Here is a 14,288-nt window from a genome sequence, read left to right on the forward strand (position 1 = left end):
CAGTTATATCTCTCTCTCTCTCCAGTTATCTCTCTCCAGTTATCTCTCTCTCTCTCTCCAGTTCTCTCTTTAGTTCTGTGTCTCCCTCGCCTCTCTCTTTCTCTCCACCTCTTGATCTCTCTCTACTTCTATAGCTGATGCCTATCATTTGTCTTGTTCTTTCTCTGTCATCCTTCTCTCTCTCACACACTCATCTCTTTCCAGCTCCCTCTCCCAGGACATGTAACATGTAGCAGAAATAAGTCCCCTGTCACTGTCCGCCTTTGGAAAGGGAACCTCTAACAGATCGATGTATTAGTCTCCTAAAGGCCAGCAGAGGGCGTCATACTCCTTCTGCCTACAAGCACTGGCACCCCCCCCCTCCCTTTTCCTTTTTTACCATTCAAGTGAAAAAGGGAGGTGTCACCGAATCAACCAACCATGACCACAGGCTATCACACTACTTAAACATGAATTACATCACAGCCTTATGGAGTCCGGCTAATAAATCCAAAGTAGCCAGAGGGACTGGCTCCAGCTCTGCACTGCTGCATGCCTGGCTCAGCACTCACAAGGGGAAGAAGAAGAGGAGGAGGAGAAGGAAGAAGGATCCTGCATGGACAGACCCCAGGATTTCCCTGACTTTTGCTGACACTTTTATTTTTTGGGGGTTGGAGGGTGCTGCTATCACCCTTCTGCTGCTGCACCTCCCTGATTATCCTTTGCTTCCCCACTTGGATACATTGAGTCTCTGGTTACCATGGTGATCCAGCTGAAAGTGAAGAATATTTAACAAGGAGGGGTGGGGGGGTTGTGGAAGGCTGGACCCAAGCAGGCAGACACACTGGTGCCATCAGGACTGAGAGCTGTGCGAGAATCACACCAGATTCCAAAAATCTCCAGCAACTGGCCATGAGAGGGGGGGACCCTGAGACTGCTGCCTACCCCTGAGCCCCCACCACCACAAAACCCCCCCCAGATGCCTTCTTTATGATCCCTGAGCAGGCAGGAGACTCTGATTTCTCTCGTGGGCTCTCTGCAGCATGGATCACCCCCAGTGCCTTGTGACTCTGTACGCCTTGGTGGTCTTCCTGGGACTCCGAATAGACCAAGCCGTTGGCCAGCACTACCTGCACATCCGACCTGCCCCCAGCGAAAAGCTTCCCCTGGTGGACCTGATCGAGCACCCGGACCCCATCTTCGACCCCAAGGAGAGGGACCTCAACGAGACCGAGCTGAGGACTCTCTTGGGTGGCCACTTCGACCCCAACTTCATGGCCACCAGCTTGCCCGAGGAGAGGCTTGGCGTGGAGGACCTTGCCGAGCTGGACCTGCTGCTCCGGCAAAAGCCCTCTGGGGCAATGCCCGCTGAGATCAAGGGTCTGGAGTTCTATGAGGGTCTTCAGGGCAAAAAACACAAACTGAGCAAGAAGCTGAGGAGAAAGCTTCAGATGTGGCTTTGGTCCCAGACCTTCTGCCCGGTGCTGTACACGTGGAGTGACTTGGGCATCAGGTTTTGGCCCCGCTTCATGAAAGTGGGCAGCTGCTACACCAAGAGGTCCTGTTCTGTACCGGAGGGCATGGTTTGTAAAGTCTCCAAGTCCATGCATCTGACCATCTTAAGGTGGAGATGCCAGCGCAGGGCACTGCAGAGATGCACGTGGATACCCATACAGTACCCCATTATATCTGAGTGCAAGTGCTCATGCTAACATTACCCATCCTATCTGAGTGCTCCTACCAACAGATCCCATCATAGCTGAGTGCTCATGCTAAAGGACCCATCCTATCTGAGTGCTCATACTAACAGTACCCATCGTATCTGAGTGCTCCTGCCAACAGACCCCATCATATCTGAGTGCTCTTGCTAACAGACCCTATCATACCTGAGTGCTCATGCTAACGGACCCATCCTGTTTGAGTGCTCATGCTAACAGTGCCCATCCTATCTGAGTGCAAGTGACTCCTGGAACTATGCGACAAAAAAAAAAAAAAACTTTTCAAAGACACGCTTTATCCCCCATCTTCCTTTTTTTTTAAAAAAAATGTTGTATGCACTGTAATATGTAGGAATGTATATGTCTGTATATATGGTACCAGTCTAAATTACTATTAAAAAAAAGGTCAGTATTATTCTTTTTAAGTAACCTGCATCGTCCCAGGCAAATCCATCTGGTTCTATTTTTTATTATTATTATTGTTATTATTATTATTATGTGCCTAATGTATACTGTATTTATATACGAGGAGGAAAAAAATAATAAGCACTTCGCCTCGCGAAGCATATTTGTTTTTGTTAAAGTTTATTTTTTTTGAAGACTTTTATTATAGATGCCATTTTATTCCCCATTTAATGCGGGGAAGGTGGCAGCTTTTGATGGACCTCAGAAAAATTTAAGTCAGAAATTACTTTACAGCTACTGTATATAAAGAGAACACTTTTTTTTTTTTTTTTTAAGCTTAAAAACAAAGTAACTAATCTTGTAAATGAAGTATATCTGCTATTTATTCTTTTTATTTTTCAACCTTGTAGTCATGGAACAGTGCAGATTAGAATTAAACCACTAAAATATTAAACTTTTTTCGCAGTCTTGATGTTGTTGTTGGATGGTAGATTTTTAATGGCATGCTTTTTTTATGCTGTTTTAACAGTTCTAACACACTGCAGGGTAAATAGGTTGGGTATTGGGGAAGGGGGTGGTGGTGGTGGTGGGGGGGGGGGTGTATTAGTGGCTGCCTGGTTTATAAATTATAATAAGAGAGTCTTGTTCCTTCACTGTGTAGGGAGCTCTACAGCAAGTCTTGTGTACTTGCTAAGGGCAAAGGTGGGAGGTGGGAGTGGGGTAGCCCTCGCTGACTGCTGTCTCTGGTTTTGTACTGCCTGACATTGCTTTTAGAAAGAACACGTGTCTTTCACACCTACAATTGTGGTATGGCACTGTTGAAACTTGACTCTTGTCAAGACACAGCCTCCCAGTTGCAAGGCACACACATATTGCTGTTGTTGGTCCTAATCTCCTATCCCTGCTTGCTACTTCTACTCCAGGCAGCTAGCCATTGCCAGTAGCTTGCCATTATAACATTGTATTGCAAAAAAAAAAAAAAAACTAGAAGAAAAGTTGATTTAAAACAAACAGAGAGAAAACTGTATTGTTCATAGCAACGGTATTCCAGTGCTGGCTAAAATGTGACATATGGAATGCGATTCATTGCAATGTGGTCTTCTTACCCACAACTTTTAAAATCTGTCTTGTTTCTGATGTGTGGGACCACTTTATATTCAGCGGTTGGTATAGCTGTTAAAGTGAATCTGTCACCTGTGAAACTGTGCATGGTAGCCAATCAGCTTCTAACTTCAGCTTGTTCAATTAAACTTTGACAAAAAAATCTGGAAGCTGATTGGTTTCTTTACAGAGCTGCTCCCCAATTTGCACTATCCAGTTTTAGTATGTCAACCCCCATGGGTTTGATTTACTAAGACTGGAGAGTGCAAAATCTGGTGCAGCTGTGCATGGTAGCCAATCAGCTTCTAACTTCAACTTGTTCAATTAAACTTTGGCAATAAAACCTGGAAGCTGATTGGTTTCTATGAAGAGCCGCTCCAGATTTTGCACCAACCCCCCTGTGTGGTCAAGCAGACAGATAACATTTTTGGTTATTAGATTAATGCAGCAGGACCTGAATAATCAGCAGTGGAAAAGTATGGGTTTTCTTACACTTTTCAATTTAAATTTCCAACTCTGATTTAGAGAACTGCATTCAAAATGGCCAGAGTAAATGTTGTATTATGTTGTAACGTTCTTATAACAACTGACTCATACAGTGGAAATGTGTTAAGTTATTTTAGTGAAAGGTCCAAGCTCTCTTATCTTGGTGACAGATTCTCTTTAGCAAAGTGCAGCTTAGTTGTAGGAGAAGGTGCGATACTCTACCTTATTTTAAGAATAAAAATACAATTTCACAAACGTATTCCTTATATTTATAGGTATTAATTTGTGCCTGGTCAGCTTATTACTAGACAGCAAACCGATTCAACAGGCACCTTTTCTTGTTTTATTGAGAACCTTGGTGGAATCTTAAACGCTCATTGACTTTGACCCACTGATTATTAGTGTAACTTAAGGGTTAATTTACTAAAACTGGAGAGTGCAAAATCTGGTGAATCTGGGTACCCAATCGGCCTCTAACTTCAGATTGTTCTATTAAGCTTTGACAGTAAAACCTGGAAGCTGATTGGTTTCTGTTCAGAGTTGCACCAGATTTTGCACGCTCCAGTTTTAGTAAATAAACCCTACAGTGACTGGATTACAGTGATTTAATTCACCAAAACAGCAGTGGAGTAAATTTGGGCAAAGTTCATTTGGACTGTCGGTGGGCTATAGAACCATAGAACTTCTAGATGATCTACAACTCTTGGGTTAAAAAATAGCCAGTGGAAAGAATGCTCCTTACACTTATGGCCATTCAGTGTAATTACCCCCTTACAGATAGCTAAATAGATCAATGGTGTTAGTGGGAACTCATCTTAGAGGCAAAAATCACTCATTGCTCAGGAAAACCTCTGAAGGAACTCTAGGGTTCCATGGAACCCTGATTGAGAAACCCTAATCTATTAGAAAGTAGATTAGGGTTTCTTAACCAGGGTTCCTTGGAATCCCAGGGTTCCTTCAGAGGTTGCTTGGGGTTCCTTGAGCATAGATTAGAGTTTCTTGACTAGGGTTCCTTCAGAGGTTTCTGGGGGATCCTTGAGCAATGAGCAATTTCTGTCTCTCAGATAAGTTCCCACTGACACCAGTGGTCTTTTTAGCTATCTATAAGTGGGTCATTCTTCCCAATGACCACAAGTGTAGTGAGCATTCTTTCCACTGACTATCACACTAATGTATCATGGGTTGTAGATATAGTCATTTTTAGCAGGGGTTCCCTGAGACTGGGAAGTTATTTCAAGGGTTTGTCTGTGTTTTAAAGGTTAAGAAAGGCTGATTTAGTCATTGGCATGTGCATGGACTGGCATGACTTTTGACAGGGGCAGATATCCATAAGTGGCCGGAGTGAAGCATGCAGTCCTACATTAGTGGGTGTAAAACCTCAGTATGACTTGTTCTGCATATGGCCAAATCTGTTTCAGCTTCTTGCAGTGAAAACATTGAACTGTCCAGTGGACTCCATATGGTCATGTATAGAGAGCTAGGTAGCTTACAGAATACGTCACTCTGAAGAATCTGTGAAGATTCTCCATTATCAGTACAGAATTTCTCAACTAGGATTCCCCCAGAGGTTTCTAGAGGTTCCTTGAGCAATGAACAATTTCTGTCTCCCAGATGAGTTCCCACTGACACCATTGATTCTTTTAGCTTTCCGTAAGATGTGCATTCTTCCCAATGACCACAAGTGTAAGGAACAATCTTCCAAATGACCATCTCATTAATGTATTATGAGTTGTAGATATAATCATTTTTAGCAGGGGTTCCCCAAGAATAGAAGGTTATTTCAAGGGTTCCCCTGTGTTAAAAAGGTTCAGAAAGGCTGATCTAGTAAGTCACATTCAACCTGAATTGTTCTGCAATGTTGAAGACATTTCATGGCTTATCCAACCCACTTCTTCAGTTCAAGTGCCAGGAAAACACCCCAGCATTAAAGGATAAGCTACAAAACATTTCCAATATTACGGAAAACAAGTCCAGTTGAATGTGACTAACTACTACTACATACCTCCCTCCTACATAACAGTGGTGTGCAAATCAACAATACCTTCCATCTAGGTGGGCGAACATCAGAGTTTGCTGTGAAAGTATCATATAGTAATCCCCTTAGGCAAAGGTCCCTTTATCTGATGTTTGATTAATAGCAGGGGAGGAATGAATAGAAGGACACTCAAAGCTGTCACCTCATTGTAAAGCTATTATGTAAAGTCAACACTAACACCTACGTTACAAAAGATCAAGAGATACATAGTACAGTACACACGATCAGGTGATATGTACTAATTCATACTAATTGGAAGTGGCAAGGCATTCACGAGACTCAGATTGTTCTTATTCTCCTAAAAGTGTGCACTTCATGTTCTTTTAAACAAGCTAGATGCAAAACAGAATTCTTTTTACTGCATTACTTTAACTCTGTTTATGTAAGTTTTGAAAATATATACACACACGTGCGCAATCATACACATGCACACACAAAGAAAAATTCAGCTGGCACTTCACTTTTCTGAGTTTGTCAGTGGAAGCACATGTTCCCTGGCAATTGCCTGCTGGCTCCTAAAACTGAGCTGACTGCTTCCTAAATGCTTCACGAATTTGTCCACTCTACGTGGTATGTAAATGCTTAATGCCATTGAATAGCATATTCATTAAGTCAACACATGCAATCACTATGTTGCAGGCTGTAATGCTCTCTAGTAGATCAATATTTTATATAAAATAGCAGTGATATATGGTGAAAGTTACATTGTTGGTTTCTTTTTTTTTTTTCTTCGAGGCTTGTTTGGTTATATTTTATAGAACAGTGTTTCTCAACAAGGTTTTCTCTAGAGGTTGCTAGGGGTTTGTTGAGCAATGCACAATTTCTGACTCTCAGATAAGTAACCACTGACAACAATGATCTTTTTAGCCACTTTATTTGTAACGGGGAATTCTTCCTACTGACCATCAATGTAAGCAGCATTTTTCCCACTGTCCGTCAATGTAACGGACATTCTTCCCACTGATCACCAATGTAAGTGGCATTCTTCCAACTGATCACCAATGAAAGGGGCATTCTTCCCACTGACCACCAATGTAAGGGGCATTTTCTCCACTGACCACCAATGTAAGGAGCATTTTTCTCACTGATCAGCAATGTTAGGAGCATTCTTCCTACTGCCATCAATATAAGGTACAGTCTTCCCACTGACCACTAATGTAAGGGGCGTTCTTCCTATTGACCACCATTGTAAGGGACATTTTTCCTACTGACTACCAGTGTCAGGGATCCCTTTTCCTATTAAGCATCAAAGTAAGGAGCATACTTCCTATTGACCGCCATTGTAAGGGACATTGTTCCCAATGACTGCCACTGCAGTCTCTTCTCCCACTGACCCACTTTAGTGAAAGGGGGCTCTTCTCTAAATGGCCACCTATATCAGAATGTCCTTCTCCAACTGAATACCAATGTTAACACACACTCCAATTACCACTAATGTAAGGGGCATTTCACTGACCAGCAATTTAAAAATTTTTTTACACAGGCAGTCAGTATAAGGGGGCTTTTCTCCACTAATCATCAATGTAGGGGAATACTACAACTGTGACTGCTTTCTTTCCTGTTTGGCCCTTACTACTTAGGTATTTTATTTCATTATTACTATAAATAAGGTTGTCATATAGAGCAGTTTAAATACACAAAGTATGCCACAGTCCTTATTCTTTTAATTGTTCTTAGATCTCAACTTACTGGTCATGCTAATGTATAATGAGCTATTAGTTTAGTAAATATTGCCAGGGGCTCCCTGAGTTATTTCAATGGTTCCTCCTTTAAGACATTGAGAAAGGCTGGGATATTCACATCAGCATTGTTATGTACCTTGCTTTCATAACTCTGTTTTTATTAAACACGAGGCCTTATTTATAGATAGTGGGGTTGATTTACTAAAACTGGAGAGTGCAAAGTCTGGTGCCGCTGTGCATGGTAGCCAATCAGCTTCTAACTTTGGCTTGTTCAATAAAGTTTTGACAAAAAAAAAAATGGAAGCTGATTGGTTTCTATGCAGAGCTGCACCAGATTTTGCACTCTCCCAATTTTAGTAAATCATCCCCAAATTGTTCTTGGGGTCCATATTGACAAGGTATTCTAATGCTGCGTACACACGACCGGACTTTACGGCATACTTGGTTCGGCGGACCGGAGTCCGGTGGACAATTCGATCGAGTGTGGGCTCCAGCGGACTTTTTTTCCCCTGAAGTTCGACGGACCTAGAAATGAAACATGTTTCAAATCTTTTCGATGGACTTGAGTCCGGTCGAAAAGTCCGCTCGTCTGTATGCTAGTCCGACGGACAAAAAACGACGCTAGGGCAGCTATTGGCTACTGGCTATGAACTTCCTTGTTTTAGTCCGGTCGTACGTCATCACATACAAATCCGTCGGACTTTGTTTGAACGTGTGTAGGCAAGTCCGTTCATTCCTAAAGTCCGTCGTAAAGTCAGTCGAAAAGTCCGCAGGACAAAGTTGGCCGTAAAGTCCGCTCGTGTGTACGCGGCATAAAAAAGAGTTTTTTTTTAATTGCTCTTCATTGCTCTATACTGACCAAATGAAAGAGACAATCTGATTGGTTGCTTTGAGCAACAAGGACAGTCATTTCCTCAAGACACTTTGATGGTTTGAGATACACATTGATTTAAGATGGAATTAAAGATCCAACTGCTCAATGATTGTTCCATAGAGTGATTCTGACATAAACACGTGCCATTGTTCTGGCGATGTGTGCATGTTTGTGTGCTGTGCGCAGTCATCTGCCATGCAGGCCTCACCCTGGAGAAAAGGAGCAATTGCCAGGATAAATGGACCAGCTATCTGTACAGGGTAGTCCATGGATATATATTGTACAATCTCTCTTCAATCTGAGTTTTATTGGCTGGGTTGGGTTACAAAATGATATACCTATGGAGCCTTAAGGCTCAAAATGCAAAGGGCAAATATATTGTGTAACTCATCCAGCAGCCAATCAGAATTCAATTTTGATCAGACTGACCCCCCAAAAAGTAAAAGCAGTTATGACTGATTGTCATAGGTACGCCATTTCTCTTTCTACACACTAAGCAAGCCCAGTCATTTTATTTCACTCGTCCTCTTGTAAGGGAAAGGGTAAATGTGACTCAGTTGCATTAATTAGCTATATCGTAGATGGAGACCTGCATTATTCCTCCTTTATGACAAAGGATCCAGGCCACTCTAAAGAATTCATTGTAAAAGGATTAAAAGTTTTAAGTACGGTACCTTTCATTTTATTTTTATTTTCTTGTGTGTAATCTTGTGTGGCGCCTAGATGACATGCTCAACATTTAAAATATTCTTAATGTGACTCCAGGCAAGCAAACATAACCCTAATTTATTTCCAGAAGAAAGGGCATATTCAGGTATTTGGGTTTATAAACTAGCTGTATTATGTATATTTGTTAGTCTCTGACAAATGCCCAAATAGCATTAAAATCAACCATTCATCACATATGAATTTATGCAAAAAAAAAAAAAAAAAAAAAAAAAAACCTCACTGTCTGTGGCCAAAACTTTTTTTTTTTGCTCTTTTTTTTGTACATGCTGCATTTTTACTTAAAAAAAAAAAAAAAAAAAAAAGAAAAAAAAAAGGTTTATTTAAAAAAAGCCAAAAAGCAAGAGTTTTCTTCGACTGGTAAACATGAGCATTATATGGATAGAAGTATTTGCAACTGGGACTTGGGCCAAAAAGACTGAATGTCAACAAATGTAGCCTAGGGGTGGACTGTCACAGGCTGCACTCTCTCCCCCTGTTGACATATAATATTAAAGCAATTTGCTCAACACTGGCTTCACATACAGCTCTGTACAGTGTCCCTCTGTGTCACTTCAGGGTGACGGTGGCTAGAACAGGTCCCTTGTGAGAAGCGCTCATGTGAATTCTCAAAACATGCTTTTGTAGCCACACTTTTGAATGGAATCTAAGCGTGCAAAGTTAACCAGTGACTCGAAAAATAAAATTGCAAGATCTAATCACTAAGCAGACGTTTCACGGCACAGCGTATTAGCTACTGTCTGTCTGAGTGACTTTGGTGGTTCCTTTCTACCTAAACGTAAAAAGGCATTAGATTGGAACAGTCGGTAATCAGCATTGGTGTCCTTGGTTCCATTCCCACCAGGGAATTCATGCATGGAGTTAGGATTTCTCCGGATCTTCTCAACAAACATGCTGCTGCTGCTGCCAGTTCACTTTCATTGCAAGTGAATCCAGTAAGGCTCCATTCACACTTGTGCAACTTCTCATGCAACTTTGGACATAAAAGTTGCATGACAAGTCATTCCCCATGTTTTCCAATGATAACCATTCATATACTGTGTATTGTCAAACGTATTGGGACAACTGCCTTTACACGCATATGAACTTTAATGGCATCACAGTCTTAGTCCATAGGGTTCAATATTGCGTTGGCCCACCCTCTTCTGAGAAGGCTGTCCACAAGGTTTAGGAGTGTGTCTATGGGAATGTTTGACCATTCTTCCAGAAGCACATTGGTGAGGTCAGGCACTGATGTTGGATGAGAAGGCCTGGCTCACAGTATCCGCTCTAATTCATCCCAAAGGTGTTCTATCGGGTTGAGGTCAGGACTGCAGGCCAATCAAGTTCCTCCACCCCAAACTCGCTCATCCATGTCTTTATGGACCTTGCTTTGTGCACTGGTGCGCAGTCATGTTGGAACAGGAAGGAGCCATCCCAAAACTGTTCCCACAAAGTTGGGAGCATGAACTTGCCCAAAATCTCTTGGTTTGCTGAAGCCTTAAGAGTTCCCTACACTGGAACTAAGGGGCCAAGCCCCTCACTCATCCATGTATTTATGGACCTCGCTTTGTGCACTTGTCCAAATTACTTATTGGAGGGGGGATTATGAGCTTGAGTTAGTTCCAGTGAAGGGAACTCTTAAGGCGTCAGCATACCAAGACATTTTGGACAATGTCATGTTTCCAACTTTGTGGGAACAGTTTGGGGATGACCCCTTCCTGTTCCAACATGACTGTGCATCAGTGTACAAAGCAAGGTCCATAAAGACAAGAATGAGTGAGTTTGAGGTGGAGGAACTTGACTGGCACAGAGTCCTGACCTCAACCCGATAGAACACTTTTAGGATGAATTAGAGTGGAGGCCGAGAGCCAGGCCTTCTAGTCCACATCAGGGCCTGACCTAACAAATGCGCTTCTGGAAGAATGGTCAAATATTCCTATAGATACACTCTTAAACCTTGTGGACAGCCTTCCCAGAAGAGTTCAAAGCTGCCCTAGTGTAACTCGGCTTTAATATGATAAAGTTAAAAACACTAAAATGGTGAAACTCACATTGTGTGAAGATAGATACAGCATAAGGATTCCACTGTGGCCGCACTCCTATAACCACCTCAAGATCCTGACAGGGAAAAGGGGAGCCGTGGACATTCAACCTAGCTGTCCGGATCCTGGCAGCACATCCGAGGCTATCCACCACCACGCTCAACATGCAGATCCTAATACGCATGCGCCCGGTCCAGCCAGCGCTGCTCTTCAAAGACACATAAACCCACATGAGCAGGATACAGGGGGGAAGAGAGTGAGGACGTCACACAGTTGCCATGACAACGCGTTTCAGAGGCATGGCTTCCTTTCTCAGGTCGTTCCTCAGGCCATGCTTCCCTCCCATGGAGATATTGTGTTCTCCAGGTGGAGGGATGGGGCATGTGGAGCCATCTCTGCCGGGAGAACACAGTGATTATTGATAGCAGCTATAGCCACTGGCAATAATCACATGCTAGAAATCTGACATGCTTATTGTACCCAAGTCGATCAATGGATTGGCTTGGGTTCGGCCAGTCTACCAATGCATGGATCAAATCTCAGCCGGTCCCTGCTGAACTGGCCAGGACTCAAACAATTTATGGCTGGCTTAAGGGGGGGGGGGGGTTCTTCCCAATGACCAATTGTAAGAAGCATTGTTCTTTCTCTGTTCATGATAATTTTTGGCAAAATTTATCTAGCCATGTAACCATTGATTTACAGTGGAAGGCAGAACTTCCATGGCAGAAATATAAACCCAAAGCCACATGCAGTGCTGGGACAAGATCATCCAGTGCCCAGGGTAAACAAGCCAAACTTGCGCCCCCCCCCCTCCCCCTTCATTATGTGTGCGCTTAGGTGATGCTACCCTGAGCAGTCATCTGCTTGTCAAAATGCCTTGTATCAAAATTAGCTCACCAGCTCCCCCATCCATACAGTAAACCGTTGCGCCCGGGGCAGCCGTCCCTCCTGCCCACCCCTTGTCCCGGGCCCTGGCCACATGAGTTTCATGGACATTTCATAACTTCTCTAATGCCATTGGTTGTTTGCTGACATCATTTCAATCAAGGACCACTGAGGGATAACAAGCAAACTATAAAACTGCTGTCATTAAGATGAAATAATGTACATGGAACAAAGTACGGAACCGAAAACGGTAGCACCCTATTTAACATGTAACAAAGTATTGATGAGTAGGTATGCCACAACAATCTGTAGTTTGGCACATTCAGGATTAATGAAAAATAATTTTCAATTGATCGCTTCTGCTGGGCACACCACTCTCTTCTGTAGGCCTCATTTATAATTGTGTGTGAGAAAGGTCTGAATTGGCTGCAATGAATGATCAGATGTCTAATTTGGAAGCTAAAACTTTATTCGCCCTTGTTAGTAACAGAACCTTTTAGCTTTTGCTTTCTTTCCTGAAGCATTCCTAAATTAGTCCCGATAATCTTAAAGTGGGTTTCCAGGAACACTAGAAATGCTCTTGTTTGCAACCCTTCCTTGTATTGATACAGAGGGATCTCCTTCTCCTGCCGGTTTTGGATTGTATGTGAACCAAAAGTCATAATTCTCAGAATTCGCCTTTAGTGCCACATACTGGAGAAATCTAGTACTGCAACATGCCCATTAATTACAGTAATATCTTATGGTAACATTGTATGCTTATGGATATGCTTATACCTTTTAATTGCATTTTTGAAAGCATAAGTTTCACTGACAATTCCAATGTCATAAAGCGAGGTAGGAAAACCTGTCCACTTTGGTAATAGTTTCAGATCCTGTTCCAGTATGCTTGTATAGATCCTGATCTAATGATATTCAGTTTCCTTTTCACCTATTTAGAAGAAAAGAAAGGCCATTAGAGGGCTAGTAGTTCAGTACTTATGAAGCAAATAGATCTGACCAATCACTCCCTCTACTGGCCCAGGAATGAACACACTTTGCAAATGCAATACCTCCTCTTTTTGTAAAGAACATTGATCATGGTTTTTCCCATAACTCAACACCCCTCTTTATTTAATGCAAGAAGTGAGTGTCATGGACAGAAAGTTAAAACATTTAGGGGTTGAGTTACTAAAACTGGAGAGTGCAAAATGTGGCGCAGCTTTGCATAGAAACCAATCAGCTTCCGTTTTTTTTTTTTTTTGTCAAAGCTTAATTGAACAAACTGAAGTTAGAAGCTGATTGGTTTCTATGCAGAGCTGCACCAGATTTTACACTTTCTAGGTTTAGTAAATCAACCCCTTAGGGTCTAACTCCGGGACTGTTATTTATCATCTCATATATACAGTATTACTTATGCCCATCCAGTTATTAATTGTAATTAAAGCATAACAAATTAAGAAACACAAATTATTTCACCTACCTGTGATGACAAACTGTTGATGCTTTGTAAGTTATAATCAGATGCTTATAAGTGGGTTGATGCAGCGTAATTTCTGCATGTGTTATTGGGGTGCATGTCCCATGATTCCTGTCCTTGTGCCAGAGACACAGTGGGAATAGGGCAGACATTGGCATTTTGGTAATCTCACCCAACAGACTATTCACAACGCATGGGAGCATGGGATACCCTGATTCAAAAACTGAACAAATTGAGGACTCCTCAATTTCTGGATGCACTGCACAAACTGCTGGCTGCACTGCACAAGACTGAATGTTGCACATTAAGGATGAGTTTCGAGTTCGAGTCGAACATTGGCTGTTCGCCAGTTCGCCGAACAGCAAACAATTTGGGGTGTTCGCGGCAAATTCGAAAGCCGCGGAACACCCTTTAAAAGTCTATGGGAGAAATCAAAAGTGCTAATTTTAAAGGCTTAGATGCATGGTATTGTCATAAAAAGGGTTTTGGGTCCTGCCCCAGGGGACATGGATCAATGCAAAAAAAAGTTTTAAAAACGGCCGTTTTTTCGGGAGCAGTGATTTTAATAATGCTTAAAGTTAAACAATAAAAGTGTAATATCCCTTTAAATTTCATACCTGGGGGGTGTCTATATTTTTTGGTTCGGGATTCCGCCTGCGCAGTACAGGGGGGTCCTTATCCGCAGGGGGAAATTTCTCGGCAAGAAACCGGCAATTCATTATAGCCGTGAGTAGTTTTAAATGACTTTTTTCCTTTGAAATGTAATTTTGCTGTCAGACTGTTCTAAACACGGGAAACATGCGCCCCTTTACAGTCATACTATAGACACCCCCCAGGTACGAAATTTGAAGGGATATTACACTTTTATTGTTTCACTTTAAGCATTATTAAAATCACTGCTCCCGAAAAAACGG

The 14,288-nt window shown here is 42.2% G+C and overlaps 1 protein-coding gene across 1 annotated transcript; it reads left to right on the plus strand.

Annotated features, from left to right (window-relative positions):
• Positions 1–379: 379 nt before the first annotated feature.
• NOG (noggin) lies at positions 380–2,433 on the plus strand. The gene has a single exon (XM_073606644.1). The coding sequence runs from the start codon at positions 1,023–1,025 to the stop codon at positions 1,689–1,691; it is 669 nt and encodes a 222-aa protein (XP_073462745.1). The 5' UTR covers positions 380–1,022; the 3' UTR covers positions 1,692–2,433.
• Positions 2,434–14,288: the final 11,855 nt, after the last annotated feature.

This window comes from Aquarana catesbeiana, linkage group LG12, assembly GCF_042186555.1.
Source record: "Aquarana catesbeiana isolate 2022-GZ linkage group LG12, ASM4218655v1, whole genome shotgun sequence".
Classification (NCBI taxonomy): Eukaryota; Metazoa; Chordata; class Amphibia; order Anura; family Ranidae; genus Aquarana; species Aquarana catesbeiana.